Below are 22,519 nucleotides of genomic sequence, written 5' to 3'. Positions count from 1 at the left end.
GGGAGGGGGCTATTTCCCTTTGTTGTCAGACTCAAGGCATCTGAGTCTGGGGGTCCCCCAGGGAAGGTTTTGGGGAGACCACAGTGAGCTAGGCACTATATAATTCCTAGCTGGTGGCAGCAAATACCAGGTCCAAGCTGGTAACTAAACTTGGAGGTTTTCATGCTAACACCCATATTTTGGATGCTAAGGTCCAGATCTGGGAAGAAATGTAATGACAGGGGCTAATATTGATAGAACAGGTATTAGAATGATAAGAAAGTGTTCAGTGGTTGGACTATTGAATGCTTGTGAGTTGCTGCCTGCATTTATCTTACTTGTAATATTTGTGTTCCATACTGTAAGGCAAGATTTGAGTGTGATCCTCTCACTCCAATCGCCATACAGGAGAGGGACATTAATTAGTGCAAAGAGCTGCTCTTCTACAAAAATTGTTATGCTCTTCCTAGAAAGGAAACCCATTGATACCAGACGGGCTGTGGCTGGAGCTCACAACTGGAAACTCCCCACATCTGGATCGAGGACTCATCAACTAAAGAACTAAAGACTCTTATTGTTGTTCTGCTCTCCTCCCTGTGAAGACAAATCATGAGAATGGACTCCTCCCTTCAGCTGTGTTAGCAGCTGAGAGCACATGGCAGGAGGGGGATAAAAGCCCCAAACCAAAAGGAACTAAGGATTTCTATGTTGCTAGGACTCTGGGGGGTGATGGTGGGAGGGAGAGTTTCCTAGACATAAGCAAAAGCTGCTTAGAGTGGGTTAGCCCTAAAGGACAAATAGAGCTTGCCAATTATGGAAGCCTCTACTACCTTTAACATCTAAGACTGTAACTCATTTGTGTCTATATTCACTTGCTTTAACTTTGTAACTAATTCTTTAATTTCCTTTTCCTATTTAATAAATCTTCATATAGCTTATTATAGAACTGGCTACAAGCATTGTCCTTGGGGTGAGATCTAAAACCCAACTGACCTGGGATAAGTGACTGGGCCTTTGGGACTGCAAGTAATCTGATTACTGCTGTGATTCTTGGTGTAAGGTACCATCTATCAGAAAGGTCGGCACAACTAGGTGGTCAGACAAAAAAACCCAAGGGAAATGTGTGTGACTGTGTTAATGCGTCTGAGGAGTTTGCCTTTGGTGCAGCTGGTTGGTAAAATCTAAATTTAGAACTCACGACTAGTCTAGGAACAGTCTGCCCTGAGCATGGTACTTATGCTATTGGGCCACTGTTGGGAGCATCCCAGGAGACAATCTTGATCAGTGTGCTAGACTGTGGACTCCATACACCAGCAGCCTAACCATTGCCAAGTTGTTTGTAAGCATCACGGTAGGGGAGAGTTTTAAGGAGGGTTTAAAGTAGGTCAACAAGTTAGTTTTGTGGATGTTCCCAAGAAGCTGGTGCCAAGCATGGGGGGCAGGGTGGGAGAAAGCACGAAGACACTTGTTTGAAAATATAACCAGTGGGCGATGGAGACTGGCATCATGGTGGAGGGAGTCAACCTTTCGTTACTGAATAAAAGATGATCAGCATGGTGGAGCTAAGCTGTGAAGGACCTTGAATGTGAAGAAAAATAGCTTATCTGCTACTGTAGAGAAGAGGGATCCAGTGGAGGGATGCAAAATGCTTCAGTAGTGTGGTTGGGTTATTATACTAGAAACAGCTGAGCCCTGAAGTTTGATTGTGCCTCTGAATTCCGAGCGTGAGAGTGTCTGGATTTCTGATGTGCAATTAGGTCGCCCAAACGGAATCCTAACTTCAGCACAAGCAGCAGCAGAAGGGAAATCTGGACTGAGAAAAGCAGAGACTTTATTCAAATACACAGTGACAGCAAAAGGATTTCAGCAAAAAGAGCCCTGCCAAGGAAATTGCCTGCCATAGGAATGTGCTGTTCTCTGAAGCAGACTCTGAATTGTATGTTCCCACTTTAAGGGTTATAATAACTATGTGCACAACTTGGAACCATCTAAGGGACCAGACTCCTTAGGAAAAATCATTTGAACTAGAAAAGCCAGGGGATAGGGATTGAAATGTTAAAAGAGTCTTTATCAGCAGTGTTGGAAAGCACTTTCTGTCCTTCAGTGCCCTGAATGCAACAGATCAGGATGAAACAGGGAATGTTAACTAAGATACAATCATCTCTTTTTAGATTTTGAGGATAAAGGATCCTGTTCCTTCACCACTGTAATTGTAGGACCTTCAAAACAAGCTCCTCTCCCAAACTCATTATAAGTACATTAAGCCTACGAGATGAATTTCATATTTCATGAGTGATCATTACTCAACTTGTCTCTAAACACAAAAAAGTAAGCCTGATTTATGCCGCTGTGCTTGTCTTGGTCCTTCAAGAAGGCACAGCTTGGAAAAAAAAAGGAATTAATAGGCGAATTGTATAATTCATCAGTAGACAAAGATATATTCCCAAACATGAGAGGTTTGTGTGCACAAGGTCTTGCATTCTTCAGCTAAAATAGCAAGTAAATTTTGTTAAATGTTAGTTTAATTTAAAGGGATGCGGCGAACATAAAACTCTTGGCCAAATTCCAGTCTGGGAAATACAGTACATTCTGCCTACCTAATTTCCCCTTTGTATTTCAGTCGACTATATTTTTCACTTCCTGTCATAAGCTGATGCTTAGAGTTTCTATGCGTGGTGTTAAACATCTACTGTGTTTCACTCCAGAGGTGGCTGCATTTCATTGTTGGGGGCAGTAATTCTTATATGCACCATATAGTTTTTTTCATGGGTGTTTTGAGATGCAATTGGATGAAAGACAGTATGTTAATGTAAGATTATCGGTGCTGTTTGGGATCATAGCAGTGCAGGGGACTGTTAACCCAAGTACCTGCCACAGAAATGCAAGCACTTCTGTCAAAGGGCAGCGAAACATCACACAGTACTTCAGTGTAGGAAATGAAGAATATTATTGGGAGTCATGGGCTGGTAATGTTACTGATAGTCTTACAAGTTCTGTTTAACTGAATGAATAGGCAGTTAGATCTGGGGGAAATGCTTGTTGTTACTTGTGGTGCAATCTTTTTTGAAGCTGAAAATATCAACAGAAAGTTGGTCCTCTCCTGATCTATCAGAGCAGAGTAATTTCTTATGGGCAAAGTTACTTTCTACAGGTTCTACTTATAAAAGCAAACAAAAACATTACATGGCACCTGAAATATTATATGGTAGAAACTGCAGAGCAATTTAGAATGTAATTACAGGAAACGAAATTTTTCCAGGACATTAGGATTAACACCATGTGCCTTGTAACAAGTGTGATGGGATTTTTAATGATTAAAAATGTTTAGGACTTTGTTTTTCTTTCATGTTATCTGAAAAAACAGCCCCATAAAAGCAGAGTGAGTGTGCGTATACCCCTCTCCCCAGCATCATGGTGGAGCATTGCCGAGACAGAAGAAAGAATGCCAACTACTAAATCACAAACACCAGTGTCTATGTCACGCGGTCACTTCTTGGTCAGCTCCATGTATTATTACTGGCCTAGTTTGTGAGCTCCCACAAGATCACAGACTACAACACAATGGCTGCAGGCCATTTGTACTAAAGTATGAAGTCTAATGTTGTTTGAGAGGGCTTTACATCTGAGAGATGACATAGAAGGTAAATGTTTTGGGGGAATTTCCATTGCAAAGGCCTTGACACATTATAGCTTTTGGATTAGCTTTTTGATGTACCACATCTGTCACCATAGCTCCCAGTGGAACAGAACAGTGGTACTCAACCTTTTTCACACTGCAAACCCCTCAGGACCACTCTAGCACTCAGGGAAGGTCAGGTGATGGTCACCCCCTGATGCTTGTGCGATCGCTAGGGCAAACACAGGCATATGCTGAGACTATTGTAGTTGACTTGTATGACTGTTCCATGGATTGCTGTGGGCTAAGGTTTGTATTCTATTCCATGGGGGAGGGTTAACACAGCTCCCCAGGGAACTGAAAGTGGTGTGTGTGTGGGTAATTATTGCCATCTCAGCGCCTGTACACAGCTCCAGAGAAGTACCACCTCTGGGCTGGTTTGCATATACTACTTCAAGCTGGGTTTTCAAAAGACCCAAGTGACAAAGAAAGAACTTGGGTTATAAAAGGAGGCTCTTGAACGGACGGAGGGGCCTTCTTTTTGATTCAACAAACAGACATGAGCCTTTGGTGAAAGGGGGAAACCCAACCCTACTGAAGGATTGGAAGGACTTGAACTTGCCAGGACTGATGGGTAACTTCTGGGGCTTTTAGTCCACATTTAGACCTTTTATTTGTTTTATATGTTTTCTGTGACAGCTTGTTTGTGATCCTCCTCACAGTCACAACCCTGCCCCCGGGTAGAACCCAGGGAAAAGAGTGTCTGATCTCCTCACGTTTAGTTTTGTTCCTGTTCACGAACTGTCCCTGAACAGACGGTGATTTTTCTAGATCTCTTCCCTATTGGTAACTCTTTGACAATATTTTGTGCAAGCAGACTTCAGCGGGTGGGTTGTTCTTGAGCTGTTTGCATTGTTTCCACTTAGATATTCAGTATGTGTGATATGAGCTTTGTTTGCATTGTGTGATCGGTTACCTAAGCTACGTGGGTTTTTGACATTGTGGGAGTGTATGAGGGCTTAACTTTTTATGAGCAGGAAAATCACTGGGATTTCAATCCTCACAGGGAGGTGGTCGGGAGCACTGCAGGGAGAGAGAAGAAGCAGGAGATAAACGGATCCAGAGAATATTAAGATGTTTGAAAGTACGTAAGAACAGCCATACTGGGTCAGACCAAAGGTCCATCTAGCCCAGTATCCTGTCTACCGACAATGGCCAATGCCAGGTGCCCCAGAGGAAATGAACAGACCAGGGAATCATCAAGTGATCCATCCCCTGTCACTCATTTCCAGCTTCTGGCAAACAGAGTCTAGGGGCACCATCCCCGAGCATCCTGGCTAATAGCCATTGATGGACCTGTCCTCCATGAACTTATCTAGTTCTTCTTAGAACCTTGTTATAGTCTTGGCCTTCACAACCTCTTCTGGCAAGGAGTTCCACAGGTTGACTGTGTGTTGTGTGAAGAAACACTGCATTTTGTTTGTTTTAAACTTGCTGCCTATTAATTTCATTTGGTGACCCTAGTTCTTGTGTTATGAGAAGGAGTAAATAACACTTCCTTATGTACTTTCTCCACACCCGTCATCTTTTTATAGACCTCTATCATATCCCCCCTTAGTCGTCTCTTTTCCAAGATGAAAAGTCCCAATCTTTTTAATCTCTCCTCATATGGAAGCCATTCCATACCCCGCATCATGTTTGTTTTTTACCTTTCCTCTCTTCCACTAGAAAAAGCATTATGTTTAGCTACAGAATTGGATCCCAGCTTTAAAAATTCCTGGGTTCCTTCCTGACTCCAGGAGACAGACACAAACCAAATCCAGCGGCTGTTTAGCAAGCTTTACGATCAGTTTTAGTATCACATTCACACGAAATGGTGCATTTATGAGAGTGCAGGCATTTGTTCTGGGTGCTAGGGACAGCCGCCGAGTACTGTGCTAAGCTATCTTACGCAGTATTTAATGATTCACTTAGTGCATTTAGAGAATTTGCTGCTCTCATCATTCACTGTTTTGCACTATTTAGTAATACCTTCTGAGAGGAAACCTTTCCCAGCATGCCTCTCTGAAGGTGGTCCTTGATGTGTGGCCCTAAAGTGACCACTTTAACCAGGATGTAGTTTTCCCTCCTGTTAGGTTTCTCCTTTCTCGTCTCTGAGGAGCTGGCACATTCTCACAGGCCCCACCACCGCAGCCGGTCTTTGCAAGCAGCCAGCCCTTCTTTGGCAGAGTGCTGCACAGACAATGCAGGCTGTGCAGGAAGCGCATTGCCAAGTCCATTTTTGCTACATTATCCCTGCTCTCATTGTTCTCCTTTAGCCTGCCTAGAATACAAAGAGGGCCAGACTTATGGAAGTCAACGGAGCTACTCCAGAAACGGGCTTGATTCATACCACCTCTCCCTTTGCAATTCATGAGTGTTGCCTACTCTGTGTTCTCAAAGCTATTTTAAATAACTCTGGGGATGGAGCTTCCCCAGCCATAGCCAGGAGCAGCTCTAGACATTTCACCGCCCCAAGCAGGGCGGCATGCCGCGGGGGGCACTCTGCCGGTTGCCGGGAATGCGGCAGGTGGCTCCGGTGGACCTCCCACAGGCATGCCTGCAGAGGGTCCGCTGGTCCTGCAGCTTTGGTGGACCTCCCGCAGGTGTGCCTGTGGGAGGTCCACTGGAGTTGTGGGACCAGCGGACCCTCCGCAGGCACGCCTACAGGAAGTCCACTTGAGCTGCCTGCCGCACTCCCGGCAACCGGCAGAGTGCCCCCTGCGGCATGCCGCCCCAAGCACGTGCTTGGCATGCTGGGGCCTGGAGCTACCCCTGGCCATAGCCTTTAGCACTAGGAAGTTTTCCTTGGTGTTATATTTTCCTTTGTTTCCTTTCATCCCATCTTCCCATGTGCATCCTCCTGTATCATATTAAACAAACCCGCTCTTCCCTTGGCAGGGCCATCCCTAGGCAGGTGTGGGGCCCGGGACAAATCAGAATAGGTATGGGAACTAGAGGTGTGGGGGGTACTGCAGCACCCTGGGGTCCTGGCTGCCGGCCCCACACACCCGGGGCTTTGATCTCAGCCTCAGCTGAGGGAGGGGTGAACAGCTGGCTTTCAGCACCCCTGCTATTAAAAATGTTCCAGTGCCAAGGCAAATCAGCTCCTGCTGGCTTGGGGACCCCGTTCTGCACCGGCAGCTGGGCTGGCAAGACAGATCCGGCCTGGTGCTGGCCCACCTGGTACTGCTGGCAGTTGCCAGTGCCTACCACAGGGCTATTTTTGGCCATAGCGCCACAGCTGCTCAGGGCTCCAGTCGGGGTGGGGAAATCGCTGCACCAGGTCTCCAGGACCGATCACGCTGGCTAATCGCACTGGCCCGTGGGGCCCCCCAAAGTGCAGCACCCGGAGCGGGGACCCCAATTCACCGCAATTCACTCTACCCACCCTACACCCTTCACATATCTGCACCTTGTTATCGGTCTCCTCCCTGTTAGTGAGTTGGTGGTGCTACCCCTTCCAAACTTCATTTTCTTACTCTGTCCTCACAAGTCAAGCCCCGTGTAGTTTTCTTCTGGAGTGTGGGGGGAGAGGATGGTTTTATTTACATTTATAGCAACTGCAGTTCCAGCTCTTGGATATCACAACAGCAAAAACATAATAATGGCTGTTTACATTGGCCAATGAGCTGAGCCCAGCTGTTCGCAGTTGTTGCTGATTCCTTACCAGCAGGAAGCCTTCTTCTAATGGAGAGGCAATTAGGGAAGGAAAAGCTCAGGCTGCACCAGTTTGTGCCTTGGCTGGGGAAAAAAATGCTCTGTATGATCCGATAAGAGCGTTCAAAGTGGGAAAGTATCTGCCCATCCCTTGAGCCAGCAGTGGCAAGAAGCCTATGCTTGAATGTTACAAAAGAGTCAGGCCATTCAGCTCATTCACAAGCCCAGCAAGATTTGCCATTGTTCCCGCTGAATGGCTGGGGGGTTGTTCAGTCCATCCATTGTCAGAAAGAGAATGGCAGATTCTAGAGCGTGCAAATGGGCTCACTCTTTATTAGTGCATGTGCAATTAGCAATGAATATCACAGGCTAAATGGCTGTGTGTGTTGTGTTCCCCCGCCCCACAAACAGCACAATTGGCTCATTTTCAGCAACTGTTTGGTAATCAGGAGAATTAGGGAACAGCTGCCTTAATCAGGGGAATTTTCAGAAATAAATCCTTTACATTTATGCTGCCAAGGACCTCAAAATGTTTTATAATGGAGGAGACGTTCAGAAGTGCCCTGCAGACTCTGAGTTCTAGCTCTGCTATCACTGTGAAGGTTTGCATGTCTATGGTGTACAGTGTAATGATGCAGCTATATGTGGCTCTGGGTTGGTTTTTTTGAATATTGTCCTAAGTCCCATTTTCAAAAAGGAGAAGCTGAAGCATAGCAATGTCAAGTGATTTGCTAAAGGGCCCTGAGGAAGTCAGTGTCAGAATTGGGAGCAGATATTCTGACTCCTGCTCTACCTCACTGTCATCCATCCCTCATGGAACTGTTGTGTATGTTTCTGCAGTGCCTTGCACTGTGACTGTCCCTGCTGTGTATCCAGTTATTTCATAGAATCATAGAAGATTAGAGGTGGAAGGGACCTCAGGAGGTATCTAGTCCAATCCCCTGCTCAAAGCAGGACCAACCCCAACTAAATCATCCCAGCCAGGGCTTTGTCAAACCGGGCCTTAAAAACCTCTAATGATGAAGATTCCACCCATTCCAGTGCTTCACCACCCTCTCAGTGAAATAGCTTTTCCTAATATTCAACCTAGACCTCCCCCATTGCAACTTGAGACCATTGCTCCTTGTTCTGTCATCTGCCACCACTGAGAACAGCCGAGCTCCATCCTCTTTGGAACTCTCCTTGGGGTAGTTGAAGGCTGCTATTAAATCCCCCCTCACTCTTCTCTTTTGCAGACTAAATAACCCCAGTTCCCTCAGCCTCTCCTCATAAGTCATGTGCCCCAGCCCCCTGATAATTTTCATTGCCCTTCACTGGACTCCCTCTAATTTGTCACATTCTTTCTGTAGTGGGGGCTCCAAAACTGGACGCAATACTCCAGATGTGTCTCACCAGTGCTGAATAGAGAAGAAGAAACACTTCCCTTGATGTGCTGGCAATGCTCCTACTAATGCAGCCCAATATGCTGTTAGCCTTTTGACAACAAGGGCACACTATTGATTCATATCCAGCTATTTGTTTAAAAAAACCAACGTTTTTTTATTTCTACTCAGTTTCCTTTTCTTTCTTAGCCTGTAGGATTTTTTCAGTGATGGCTGTGGTGATTTATTATTTTTTGAGCACTAGCCAGGTGCAGAGTATAGAGTCTACAAGGTCTCTGCCCAGAGACCTCTGGTAACCTCTTAAGTCGAAGCGGTCCAGTGGTTAGAAGAGTAGCCAGTGCACCAAGACCCTTGAGGTCAGTTTCTGGCTCTGATACTGACTCATTTGTATTGCTTGGACCTGTCTGTTAATGTCCCTGGGCTTCAATTATTCCATATTTAAAATAAGACAGAAATACTTCCTGGGAGAGGTGTTGCAAGCCATATTTAATTAACTTCCAAAAAGTGCTTTGAGATCCTCTTGTAAAGGGTCTTATAGGAGTGGAAATATCAGTATTAATAAATACTACTAATAGATATAATTTATTATTAAGGAGCTTTATATTGCAAACCTGACTCATTCCTTCCTGCATTTGAAGCCATTTGAACTACTGAAGTATGGAAGAGTTTGCAGGACCAGGCCTTACATCTTTCACCTCTGGGCGAGTACCTCACTAATCTCACTCGGGATTCCAAGCATAGTGATATTCCAGGCAGTTCATCTCTCTACAGTCCATGATTATAGAGTGTTTCCTGCCAGTAAGCACAATTTGAGTTCGCAGTAGTTTGTTAAGGTTTTTAATTGTGCTGCTGAATGTTTTCAGGTAAAACTGTGCTGATTGGGAGGCAAGGAATTGCTTGTAGAGCTGAAAATCATTCATAGACGTCGTCAAGGAGCGCCCCTTCTCCTTCTCAAAAGGATGTGGTGAGGGTGCAACCAAACTTAATTAAGTCTTAGATTTTAAGACCAGATAGGCCTACTATGTTCATCTAGTCTGACCTCCTGCATAACACAGGTTGGAGAATCTCAATCGATAATTTCTGCATCAAGCCCATAACTTTTGTTTGTGCCACAGCACCTCCTTTAGAAAGACACCAGGCTGGACATGAAGACTGCAAATAATGGGGAATCCACTACAACACTTGACAAGCTGTTCCAAAGGTTAATTACTCTCACTGTTTAATAAAACCTATGCCTTAATTGTAGAATGAATTTGTCTAGCTTTTGCTTTCCGCCATTGATTTTTGTTATGCTTCTTTATGGTAGGTTAAAGAACTATCTACGGTAAGAAATCTCTTCTCCATGTAGGTACTTACAGACCATGACCAAGTCACATCTTAACCTTCTCTTCAATAAACTAAATAGATTGCGCATTTTTAGTCTCTCACCAGAAGATGGTTTCCAGACTCATAATGGCTAAGCAGATAATTTGGAGGCCCACCCAAGTCTGCAGCACCATAGCCCAGCACTGTGGGCCTTAGCAGTACATTCCAAGGGAAATACCGTGGTCTAGGGGCCCACCTGAAGGGGTGGAGGGGACAGAGATGGAAGGCACAACTGGCTGTTTCCTAGCAATTGCCCCAGAAATACCCATGTGCCAATGATGGGCAGAAGGTCTGCTGAGGTGGAAAGAATGCAGACTGCTGTGGAGATGTGAATTAGCTACAGTTAAAATAAAACAGATTTGACCCTTACCCCAAAATTACAGCTGAATCTGACCCTTTAATCTCTCTACCCCACCGAAGAGGCCCAACAGGGACAGCTTGGCGCTGTGGCCTAGTGAATTAGCTTCAGGGTACATCTAGCACTCAATAGAGCTGGAGTCTACTCCTGTTTAGGGCACTGGCTGGCTTGGTGAGCTTGGGCATGTTCCTTGACTCCACTCCACCTCCGTTGTAAAATGGGGACAGTAATATTCATGTGCCTCTGCTAAGTGCTTTGACAGCTAACGATGTAACAGTGCAAATCATTATTGCAGAGGGATGCAACACTCCCAGCACCCTGCAATCCGTCTACTCAGAGCCTGTTTGCCTGAGACAATTCTGCAGTTCCTTTGAGGGTCCACGTAGCAGAGTTGCCATTTGCCTCGGTGTCTCAAATGCAAGGTTCATCATAGTAACCCCATAGTTCATACCCATCTCCTATGCTCCTCTTCTCCACGGAGTCCTTATTCTGCTCAGTGGAAGCCCAGCCTTCTGGTTCAGTCTCCTTCCCTTCCTCTGTCCATGTGCACCCTGTCTGAGGGGGAAGGAGGCATATATACTAGTCTGCTTCTGAAAGCCTTTCCCAATTGGCCAGGTGAGAGGGGATCCCTGCCCCACCCTATATTACAGGGCTCTTGATCCTGGGCCCTTAATGCCAGCATTTTGGGATCTTCCCACCCCACCGCTAACTCCCTGGGACTACTTCCTCTTGTCTGGATTCAGCATGTTTCTGAGCCTGTGCTCACAACCAACAAAGCAGTTGTGGAACTCCTTACCTGAGGAGGTTGTGAAGGCTAGGACTATAACAGGGTTTAAAAGAGAACTGGATACATTCATGGAGGTTAAGCCCATTAATGGCTATTAGCCAGGATGGGTAAGGAATGGTGTCCCTAGCCTCTCTTTGTCAGAGGGTGGAGATGGATGGCAGGAGAAAGATCACTTGATCATTACCAGTTAGGTTCACTCCCTCTGGGGCACCTGGCATTGGCTACTGTCTGTAAACAGGATGCTGGGCTAGATGGACCTTTGGTCTGACCCAGGATAGCCGTTCTTATGTTCTTAACCACATGTCCGGAATGAGGCCTTCTGGACCCCTTAGGCTTAAAGGGCTGGTACACCCGATTACAGTCCAACCTTGCTACCCTCTCCCTTCCAGTACCACTTCTTCTCCCTCCCAACTAGCTAGTCACCCTATGCACATGCAGCCTCTCTCTCAACCAACACAAAAGCTTCAGTATGTCAGCCAGCCCTTACAACCATACATTTAGCACAGCATCACTCCTAGTCATGTCAGTGTGAATAGGCCCAGGCTGTCAGAGGTCCCAAGGCCATCTAATAACTTAGCAAGAAGAGAAGAAGGTACCCTAGTGCTGTGATCATTGGTGTTTATGGCCAAGTACAGAATACTGTACTTGGATACATAGAGACATTTTTGTACTGCACAAAAACCTTTATAAAAACAATTCAGCTGTAGGTATTAGTGCTTAGAGTGCTGGCATCATCCTGATTGCCAGCTGAATGAATGCTTAGGAAGATGAAATTCTATAAGGCTGCAATGTCCAAAGGGATTAACCCAATCAAACAAGCTCACGAGGCACCACTCAAGCATGGGTAGATGTAAACTAGAAGATAGAAAAAGAAGAAGAAAGAATAAAAAGACAGGAAATAAATACGCTTATCTCCTGTTCAGTCTCATCCCAAGCATCCATCCTTCACAGTAACAGTAAAATGCAATCCGTGTGCTTCCCTGGGCAGCAGATATGGATTGTGATTCACGTTCTCTGAGTCAGACTTTGGAGTCTAGGTTTTTGCTTGACTTTTCTGCCAACTTCTCCTTCTCTGGGATTGTCTTTGGCTCTGTGGCATTCCTGGTTTCCCTCTCTTGTCGTCTGAGAATGATGAATACAGCCATGAAGCACAGAAAAGCTCCCACTTCAAAGAAAAACTGGAGCCCAAGGAATCTAAGGTACAGAAACACAAAAGGACAAGGTAATAAGGTAAGGTGCAAATTTTCAGGGTACAGCATCTATCAACCACCAAGCCTCAGGACGTGCATCAAATGAGTGTGGAATTTATGTCAAGAGCTTTTTCAGTCAGTCAATTAATAGGGAAGGCTAGTATCACCCATCAATGGGCAGGAAATCCGCACGTGTCAGGGGCAAAAGAAAACGTCGGCTGAATATTGACCTCAGTAATTAGTTTTCCTGGTGCAAAGGTTTGGAAAATAAAATGGAAGGTGCCTCCGCACCCAGGCTGAATAGCACTTGCTCATGCCAACAGCAAATCCTACTCAATATAAGCAACCAGCTAGAGGTGTCTTCCAACCTCCTAATGATTCTGTCGCCCTTCCTCAACTGAGCAGTGCCAATGCAGTCACTGGTAGAGAGGTTTGGGATGACTTCTCTGCATCTGGTGGAGTCATTCCAACTCTAGATACTGTTATATTATCCCTGACAGAGAGGAGGGATCTCTAGGGGCTCATATACATTCTACGGAGGAACTTGTTTTTCACCAGAGGATTGCACCGTGTGTGAGGTAATTTCAATAAACTATCCTGTGGAGAATATCCCGGAACCCCATGAAAACCCTTTGCCCCACTTCACGCAGTGCATGGTGCTCCACACTTACAGTATTTTTCAGGTAGTAAATACAAAGCTTTGTAACAAGTGCAGCTGCTAGAAGTCTGTCTGCTGGGCAGTGCTGTATCCTGGCATTTGGAGAAAGTGTCTTTATTTAAATGGGGAAACAAATTACCAGATGACCTAGCCCTTTACCCCATATCTTTGCCAGTACATGTACCTCACTGTAGGTGGGGGTATGGCAGGAAAAGTGGGGGTGTTTCTGTGAGAGCTCTTTAATAAGGTATTAAGTGCACATCACTGTAGCAGAGTAGGACGTCTGCCTAGCAAATCTCATGATGCCACTTTCCAGTCTATTCATCCATCCATCCATTCCATGTTCATCGCCCTGTTTTCTGAGCAGATTCCTCAATTTTCTTTTAAAGGTGCCACCAGTGTACGATAAGAAACGTGGCCTGGTCTACACTTAAAAGCTATAAAAACAATGAGGAGTCCAGTGGCACCTTAAAGACTAACAGATTTATTTGGGCATAAGCTTTCGTAGGTAAAAAAAACTCCACTTCTTCAGATGCATGGAGTGAAAATTACAGATACAGGCATAAATATATACCGGCACATGAAGAGAAGGGAGTTACCTTAGAAGTGGAGAACCAATGCAGAAGGCCAATTTAGTCAGGGTGGATGTGGTCCACTCCCAATAATTGATGAGGAGGTGTCAGGTTGACATAGCAACGGTTCTCAGGGGTGTGTGAAAAATGCATATGCCTGAGCACCACAGCTACACCGCCCAAAACCCCCAGTGTAGACCCGGATAGATCAATGGAAGAATGCTTCCATTGCCTAGTTACCACTGCTTGGGGAGGCAGATTTACTACAGTGGTGGAAAAAACCCTTCCGTTGCTGTAGTGTGCGTCTACGCTTCAGGGTTACAGTGGCAGAGCTCTGCAACTGTAGCCCCTGTAATGTAGACAAACCCTCAGGACAAGCGGTATCCGATGCGCCTCACAGGGCAGTACCTTTGTCTGAAGAGATCGTTGTCATAGTATCTGCAAGCTGCGTTCTTCTTGCACTTCTTTTCCCACAGGATGCAGGTTGTGTCAATGGCACTGCCATAAAGCACCGGTCCTGGCATCCAGGCTGGAAAACAAGCACAGGGCACTTGGTTTGTCAAATGAGAGGCATTTCTTTCTGTTAGAACAGACCCCATCATACTATTTTTCAAAACCATATTAAACTGATTTCAGAATGGCAGGTGGCCTGGCTGGCGTCTTCCTGGCATAGGCAACTCATAGGGGGACATGCGGGTCACCCCTTCCCCCCCCACCGATTCCGATTGCTGCTTGGCCTGCCTAGAGGAAGGGAAGGAAAGGGGCTCTGTCCTTCTCCTGATGCACTTGCCCCTGGCATGTTCAGCCCCTGTCCCTGGCAGCTGGGCCTGGGTGGGGAGTGGAAGGGGTGAATGGAGCTGCTTCTCATGCCAGCTGAGGGTGGTCTCTCCAGGTTGCTGCTCTGTGCAGCACAGCAGCTGACTGAGAGAACCCTGTTGGAGAGGTAGTGGTGGCCTGCCCCTTCTGCTCCCTGCCCAGGCACCACTGCTGGGGACAGGGGCTGAGCGAGCCAGAGCTCCCCCACACACACACTCCATGGCACATTTCTGGCTCGCTTGGCCCCTAATCCTAGCAATTGGGCCCGGGTGGGGAGCAGAGGAGGGCATCAACTGCTGCCGCCTCCCCAGCCAGGATCTCTCTCAGGCAGGTGCTACGCTGCACAGAGGCAGCAACCTGGAGCAGCACCATGAGCTGGCATGAGAAGTGGCTCTGTCCCGGCCCCTCCGTTTCCTGCCCAGGCCTTGCTGCCAGGGAGAGTGGGTGAGTGAGCTGGAAATGTGCCGGGGGGAGGTACCGTGGGAGAAAGACAGAGCCCCGCCCCCCTCACCCCGGCAGATCACTCTGGTGAAGTGAGGAGAACATAGCAGTCCTGGGCTGGGTGCAAGGTGGGTGGTCACTGGAGATGGTGCCAGGAACAGGTTCCCTGGCCTCTGCTCAGCTGGAGGTAGGGGCATTGCCTGTGCCTCCCCTGCTGAGATGTCCTCGAGCTCCAAAGAGACACTGGTGCTTTGAGTCTCCCTGGGCCCCCAGCCAGGCCCAGAGGCATGTGGTCCCCACTTCTGTGGCCCTAGCCTCCCAGGAGCTGTTGGGTTTGGCTGCCTTGGCCCAGGGAGGTGGGGCTGGAAGTTCCTCCCAGAGGCAACATGGGGCAGTCACGTGTCCCCCCCACTTTACATTGTGTCCCCCGAATATCAGCAGGCACAAGTTGTCCATGGGCCAGACACTAGAAAATGCCTTAACCAGTTAGCAGAAACATCCTCCAATGCCTGGAGTGGCTGTTCAGGTACTTTCTGCCTAAAAGTTACTATAGTTGAGAATGGAATGAGACATCAAGGCCCTAAAACTGCAGTTCTACCAGGCTAGACTTAATCCCACCTGGTCTGTCCTTGCAGAACAGCCATGGTTTGCAAAATAGCTAAAACCATGATGTTATAGGCAGCTACAGGCTTGTTAAATACCGCTTTAAGGAACAATCCTGCACTGGCTGGGGTTGGACTAGATGTGATGGGGTTTTTATCTGTTGTTTTTATATAAGGGACATTCACACAATCCAGGTATTTTTGCAATTGCTGGCTCAATTCTTCCTCTCCATTTTGTATTGTGTGAAAATGTGCATTGTTAGGACTTCTGGGACACATAGCAGTGTTTGCCAGGTGAAAATTAATTTCTGCCATAAGAAAAACAATTATTTGAATTGAATGCTATTTTGAAGCATTCTGACATGTACCTCATGAGATGGTTGAGTTCAGGATCCTGACAAAAGGAAGAAAGGAGAGTAGCAAAATATGGACCCTGGACTTCAGAAAAGCAGACTTTGACTCCCTCAGAGAACTGATGGGCAGGATGCCCTGGGAGACTAATATGGGGGGGAAAGGAGTCCAGGAGAGCTGGCTGTATTTTATTGAGGGCTCAGGAGCAAACCATCCCCATGTGCAGAAAGAATAGAAAATATGGCAAGTGACCAGCTTGGCTTAACAGAGAAATTTGGGTGATCTTAAACACAAAAAAGAAGCTTACAAGAAGTGGAAACTTGGACAGATGACTAGGGGGGAATATAAAAATTTTGCTCAAGCATGCAGGGGTGTAATCAGGAAGGCCAAAGCACAATTGGAGTTGCAGATAGCAAGGGATGCGAAGGGTAACAAGAACGGTTTCTACAGGTATGTTAGCAACAAGAAAAAGGTCATGGAAAGTGTGGGACCCTTACTGAATGGCAGAGGCAACCTAGTGACAGATGATGTGGACAAAGCTGAAGTACTCAATGCTTTTTTTGCTTTGGTCTTCACGGACACAGTCATCTCCCAGACTGCTGCACTGGGCAACACAGTATGGGGAGGAGGTGAGCAGCCCTCAGTGGTGAAAGAACAGGTTAAGGACTATTTAGAAAAGCTGGACATGGACAAGTCCGTGGGGCCAGATGCAATGCAACCAAGGATGCTGAGGGAGTTGACTGATGTGATTGCAGAGTCATTGGCTGTTATCTTTGAAAACCCATGGCAATTGGGGGAGGTCCTGGATAATTGGAAATAGGCAAATATGGTGCCCATCTTTAAAAAGGGGAAGAAGGAGAATCCAGGGAACTACAGACTGGTCAGCTTAACCTCAGCTCCCAGAAAAATCATGAAGCAGGTCCTCAAGAAAACTATTTTGAAGCATTTGGAGGCAAGGAAGGTGATCAGGAACAGTCAACATGGATTCACCAAAGGCAAGTCATGCCTGACCAACCTAATTGCCTTTTATGATGAGATAACTGGCTCTGTGGATATGGGGAAAGTGGTGGACATGATCCACCTTGACTTTAGCAAAACTTTTGATACGGTCTCCCATAGTATTCTTACCAGCAACATAAAGAAGTATGGACCAGATGAATAGACTATAAGGTGGACATAATGCTGGCTAGATCATCGGGCTCAATGGGTAGTGATCAACGCTCAATGTCTAGTTGGCAGCTGGTATCAAGCAGAGTGTCCCGGGGTGAGTGCTGGGGCCAGTTTTGTTCAACATCTTCATTAACGATCTGGATGATGGGATGGATGTTCAGCAAGTTAGCAGATGACACTAAGCTGAGGGGAGAGGTAGATATGCTGGAGGGTAGGGATAGGGTACAAAGTGACCTAGAGAAATTAGAGGATTGGGCCAAAAGAAACCTGATGAGGTTCAACAAGGACAAGTACAGAGTCCTGCACTTAGGATGGAAGAATCCCATGCACTGCTACAGACTGGGGACCAACTGGCTAAACAGCAGTTCTGCAGAAAAGGACTTGGGGATTACAGTGGACGAGAAGCTGGATATGAGTCAACAGTGTGCCCTTGTTTCCCTAACTGCATATTGGAATGTATTAATAGGAGCATTGCCAGCAGATCGAGGGAAGTGATCATTCCCCTCTATTTGGCACTGGTGAGGCCACATCTGGAGTATTGGATCCAGTTTTGGGCCCTCAGCTACAGAAAGGATATGGAAAAATTGCAGCCTTCAACTACATGAAGGGGAGTTCCAAAGACGATGGAGCTCGGTTGTTCTTAGTGGTGGCAGATGACAGAACAAGGAGCAACGGTTTCAAGTTGCAGTGGGGGAGGTCTAGGTTGGGTATTAGAAAAAACTATTTCACTAGGAGGGTGGTGAAGCACTATGATGGGTGGAATTTTCATCATTAGAGGTTTTTAAGGCCTAGCTTGACAAAGCCCTGGCTGGGATGATTTAGTTGGGGTTGGTCCTGCTTTGAGCAGGGGGTTGGACTAGATTGACCTCCTGAGGTCTCTTCCAACCCTCATCTTCTATGATTCTATGATTCAAACAAAGACACAAATAAGAATAATTTCCCCCTAGACACTGTCATTTCTTGAGAAAGATCCCAAAGTGCTTTAGAGAAGCTATGTATAAAGGTCTCTTCCCCATCCCATGCTGGGATGAAATGGGGCAGTCAGTCTGTGCCAGGAATACGCAACAGTAGTATTACTAGGAAGGTAAGGGAAGAAGAATGTAAATTGCAAGGGGAATTTCAGATGCAATTCACAGATTGAAATTTGGCCAGGACACCAGGGCCCAACATGCCATCTCTTGAAGAAAGTGCTGTGGGATCTTTAATGACTACAGATGATCAGGACTTTGGTTTTACTGCTGATTTAAAAGGCAATTCAACCAGCAACATAGCACCCCATAGTTAGGAATAAGGTTCAGCAACAAGTGAGAAAAAGTGTGACACCTACTGAATCAACAATATCCATTTTTTGTAGCACCTGAGTTTCTCTATTGATGTCCCATCTGATCCATGTGAATTCAAAATATCTTATGACTTTTCAATGCTACATAACAAATTTTAATTTACCTAAAATTCTCAGCAGCAGGAACTGTATCCCAATAGCAAATGACTTATCTTCAGGCTGAACGCTCCTGAAAAGCAAAATCAAAAGAGGAATTAGTACATCCCCCTACACAGAAATAGGAACAAATATAGCCTTTTTTACATCCATGCAAACCTTATGTGTGTGTAACTGAGGGCAGACTTTGCTCCATCAGATGTATCACAGCCATGATGTTTTGGTTAGCTCTCACAATCTCTCCATCCTTTTATAATATTACAATACGTTCTTTACAAAAATTCACTGCTCTCTACTGTAATGTGTTTTCAAAACATGTTATTTCCTGGTATTCATTTGTTTAACATACTCTGTATTAGCAGAGGACAAGGCTAGGATTTTGGGCACCTCTGACGTATCAGGTGGCCAAATATTTCAATGTTCATTTTGGCATCTAGCACATATTTGGGTGCTCAAATGTAACAACACATAACAATAAATAAACCCATTTCCAGAGAGTTGGTTCACAGTCAAACTGGAAGGGCATATCAAGTGGGGTTCCACATGGATCAGTTCTGGGTCTGGTTCTGTTCAATAACTTCATCAACGATTTAGATAATGGCATAGAGAGTACACTTATAAAGTTTGTGGATGATACCAAGGTGGGAGGGGCTGCAAGTGGTTTGGAGAATAGGATTAAAATTCAGAATAATCTGGACAAACTGGAGAAATGGTCTGAGGTAAACAGGATGAAATTCAATAAGGACAAATGCAAAGTACTCCACTTAGGAAGGAAAAATCAGTTGCACACATACAAAATGGGAAATGACTGCCTAGAAAGTAGTACTGTGGAAAGGGATCTGGGGGTTATAGTGAATCACAAGCTAAATATGAGTTAACAGTGTAACACTGTTGCAAAAAAAGCAAACATCATTCTGGGATGTATTAGCAGGAGTGTTGTCAGCAAGACATGAGAAGTAATTCTTCCATTCTATTCCACACTGATAAGGCTTCAGCTGGAGTATTGTGTCCAGTTCAGGACCCCACATTTTGGGAAAGATGTGGACAAATTGAAGAAAGTCCACACGAAAGCAACCAAAGTTATTCAAAGTCTAGAAAACATGACTTATGAGGAATGATTGAAATAACTGGATTTGTTTAGTCTGGACAAGAGATGACTGAGAGGGGACATGATAACAGTTTTCAAGTACATAAAAGATTGTTACAAGAAGGAAGGTGAAAAACTGTTCTCCTTAACCTCTGAGGATAGGATAAGAAACAATGTGCTTAAATTGCAGCAAAGGGGTTTAGGTTGGACATAAGGAAAAGCTTCCTAACTGTCAGAGTGGTTAAGCACTGGAATAAATTGCCTACGGAGGTTATGGAATTGCCATCATTGGAGGATTTTAAGAACAGGTTAGAGAAACACCTGTCAGGGATGGTCTAGGTAATTAGTCCTGCCTTGAGTGCAGTGGACTGGACTAATGTCCTGTTGAGGTCCCTTCCAGTCCAACACTTCAATGATTCTAGTTACATTCTTTCACTGTGCAAACTGAACTGAGGCTGAGTCACAGCAAGGTCATGGGGGAGATTTCACTGATAAAAAATTTCAGAAAAAGCCAGTCAGCTGCAGCTGGCTCTTGCAGGGGAGTAAAAATGATACATATGATACATTGCATTTCTACAGAACTTCTGATGATGAAGCTGTGAGGAAGGAAAGTAGCTTGTTAATTCGTTGTTGCTTCATTTTACACATGGGAGAACTTGGGCACAGAGAAATTAACTGACATGGCCAGGGTCATACAGGTAGACTGTGATAGGGCTGGGAATACAACTAAGGCCCAGATGCCCAGTCCTGTATTTACAGTTCAAGACTGTCCTTCCATACCAACAATAAAGGCTCAGTGCAGCTCCCACTAAGTCAACGAAAAGACTCTCATTGAATTCATTGAGAGCTGAATTCAAACAACAAGCAGTTTCTGAGGAGAATAATTCCCACCCCTGCAGGGATCAGTGGGTGAAATTCTGTGGCCAGTGTTATGCAGGGAATCAGACCAGATGATCATAATGGTCCCTTATGGGCCTCAAATCCTCAGAACCTTTGAGGAATGAGACTATAAACTGAAATGATGGAGGCGTCCATTTGTTTTTTATTGTAAATCTATAGGAGAGTGAGGTACAGGCCTCTGGCTCCGATCAAGTTGCCAGTATAGCCCCTGGTGTCACAAAGTCTGAGCAGCCCAACTTTCATGGCCAATGACAGAGTAACCAGAAGCAGCCAAGAATGTCCCAGTCCCTGGGAGGTAAATGGTGTTGAAATATTGACAGTTGCTCAGCACCAAAAAGTGCCCCCACAGTACACGTGATAGTGGCTAGTGTTGTCAACTTGTTCTTCAACTCTGCAAGCGATTTAGCTGCTTCTGTTAAAGAGATGGGAAGAGCCTATGTAGTCAAAGAGCACCTGAAACCTGCTGTAAGAGGTGCTCTGCCTGAACTCCTAAGACAAGGCACTGTCTGTCATAAGGGTCTGTGTGAGGCAAACATTAGTTCCAATGATTTCTCCTGCTCTGATACTTCAGTGTAAAGCAGCTCTTCGTTTCTAGCACTATTTGTCGCTCAGACACATGACCTGCTAGGCTAGCAGACTGAGCTAGTAGGCCAAGCCCTGAAGGTGGAACTACATGGCATACTTACCTGCCCTTCTGTCTTGGTGATTTGCTATAGTGTAAAAATGAAGACACTTTAAGACAGAGAGAAACAAGGAGAAAGGCAGAAGCAGATTTACATAAGGATAGCTACAGATGGATGGCAAGACGTAAGACCGGGATGGCATCAGCAATAACGCCAGTGAAGTCAGTGGGCCTGATCCTCCACTGCCTTCGCTAACACCTGGGCACAGAGCATGTGGGAAATGCTGTCACGCTGATCTGGTAGCCCTTTACACCCACTTTTACCCTTAATTTGCACTAGGGTAAATCAGGTGCAAGGCAGAGGGAGTGAGCCCCAGTGAGGTAACACTGCTGTAAATTCAATTGGGGATCAGAATCAGGCCCATATTCAAATCAGGTCCATCTCTGTTGTTACCTTATCACCCACCCTGTCCCTGTTAATCTGCTTATCCACCTGCAGTGTCTTGTCATAACCCTAGACTGCGAGCCCTCTGGGCTCCATTTCCTCACTTGTACAGGGCCTAGTAGGCTGGGCCATGACCCCTGACTGGGACCTCTAGTCATGGCCACATATAAATAACAATATATATGATTAAATGTGGATACATATCATAGAGATGTGCCAAGACGAGAGCTCTGAATTTAACCCTCATGCCTGCCACTCCCTGAACGTTTGTGGTTTGGAAAAATTGCTCCCAGATCTGAGCCACCGATGGTTTTGGGTTTTCAAAACTCGAACTCCTCATCCCAGCTCCAGAGTATTCTCCAGAGGAGGGGGGATGCTGAATAGAGCCCATGGTACGAGAGTGGTGACAATCCCGCCTACATTACCTCAAGATGAGCATGAAGGATGGTGTGTGTGAAGTGCTTGCCAGGATTCCAGCCAGGCAGGAAAGTAAAACAAAGGGTAAGAGGAGGTGGGAGCAATTTGTGCCACAGGTCCCAGGAGAGGCAGATCCTTCAGCCCCATTTGTAGAGATGCACCTGCAGTTTGTATAATTCTGAAAAGAGAGCAAAGAAGATGCTGAGATGGGGGAAGCCATTGGAAATATAAGGCACTGCAGCCAGCTGTAAGTGGAGGCACAGATGTAGATAAGAACCTAGGATTTGCCCTGCTAAATCAAACCATGGGTCTGTTTAGTCACATATTCAGCCTCCAGTAACTAGCTTCTGATGCAGGCAAAGATTCATTACTATTATACCTGACCAGTGGCAGACTGCGGTAAGGAAGAGAACATGCTACAGGTGCTGACTTTGTCATTTCCCAGGAGGTGCTTGACCCCTACTCTGCTGCAAGCCTGCCCCCGCTCCACCCCTTCCCCCAAATCCCACTCCTGCCCCACCTGTTCCCACCCGTACTCTGCCGCTTCCCACCCTGCCCCTTCCTGTCTTGTTCTGCACCCCCTTCCCTGAGCGTGCCCCGCCCTCACTCCACCCACTGCTATTT

The 22,519-nt window shown here is 45.9% G+C and overlaps 1 protein-coding gene across 4 annotated transcripts in view; it reads right to left on the bottom strand.

Moving 5' to 3' along the window:
• Positions 1–11,448: 11,448 nt before the first annotated feature.
• SLCO2B1 (solute carrier organic anion transporter family member 2B1) overlaps positions 11,449–22,519 on the bottom strand; it is a 133,829-nt gene continuing 122,758 nt past the window's right edge. For all 4 annotated transcript variants that reach the window (XM_030556700.1, XM_030556685.1, XM_030556676.1 and 1 more), the window contains 4 exons: positions 21,904–22,073; positions 18,433–18,497; positions 14,015–14,135; positions 11,449–12,380 (listed from right to left, as the gene is read on the bottom strand). In XM_030556700.1, coding sequence (XP_030412560.1) covers positions 12,206–12,380; positions 14,015–14,135; positions 18,433–18,497; positions 21,904–22,073 — 531 coding nt within the window. In that variant the 3' untranslated portion in view covers positions 11,449–12,205. The remainder of the gene's footprint in view (positions 12,381–14,014; positions 14,136–18,432; positions 18,498–21,903; positions 22,074–22,519) is intronic.

Source organism: Gopherus evgoodei, chromosome 1 (assembly GCF_007399415.2).
Source record: "Gopherus evgoodei ecotype Sinaloan lineage chromosome 1, rGopEvg1_v1.p, whole genome shotgun sequence".
NCBI classification, from domain to species: Eukaryota; Metazoa; Chordata; order Testudines; family Testudinidae; genus Gopherus; species Gopherus evgoodei.
This window is presented reverse-complemented; position numbering and strand designations above follow the sequence as displayed.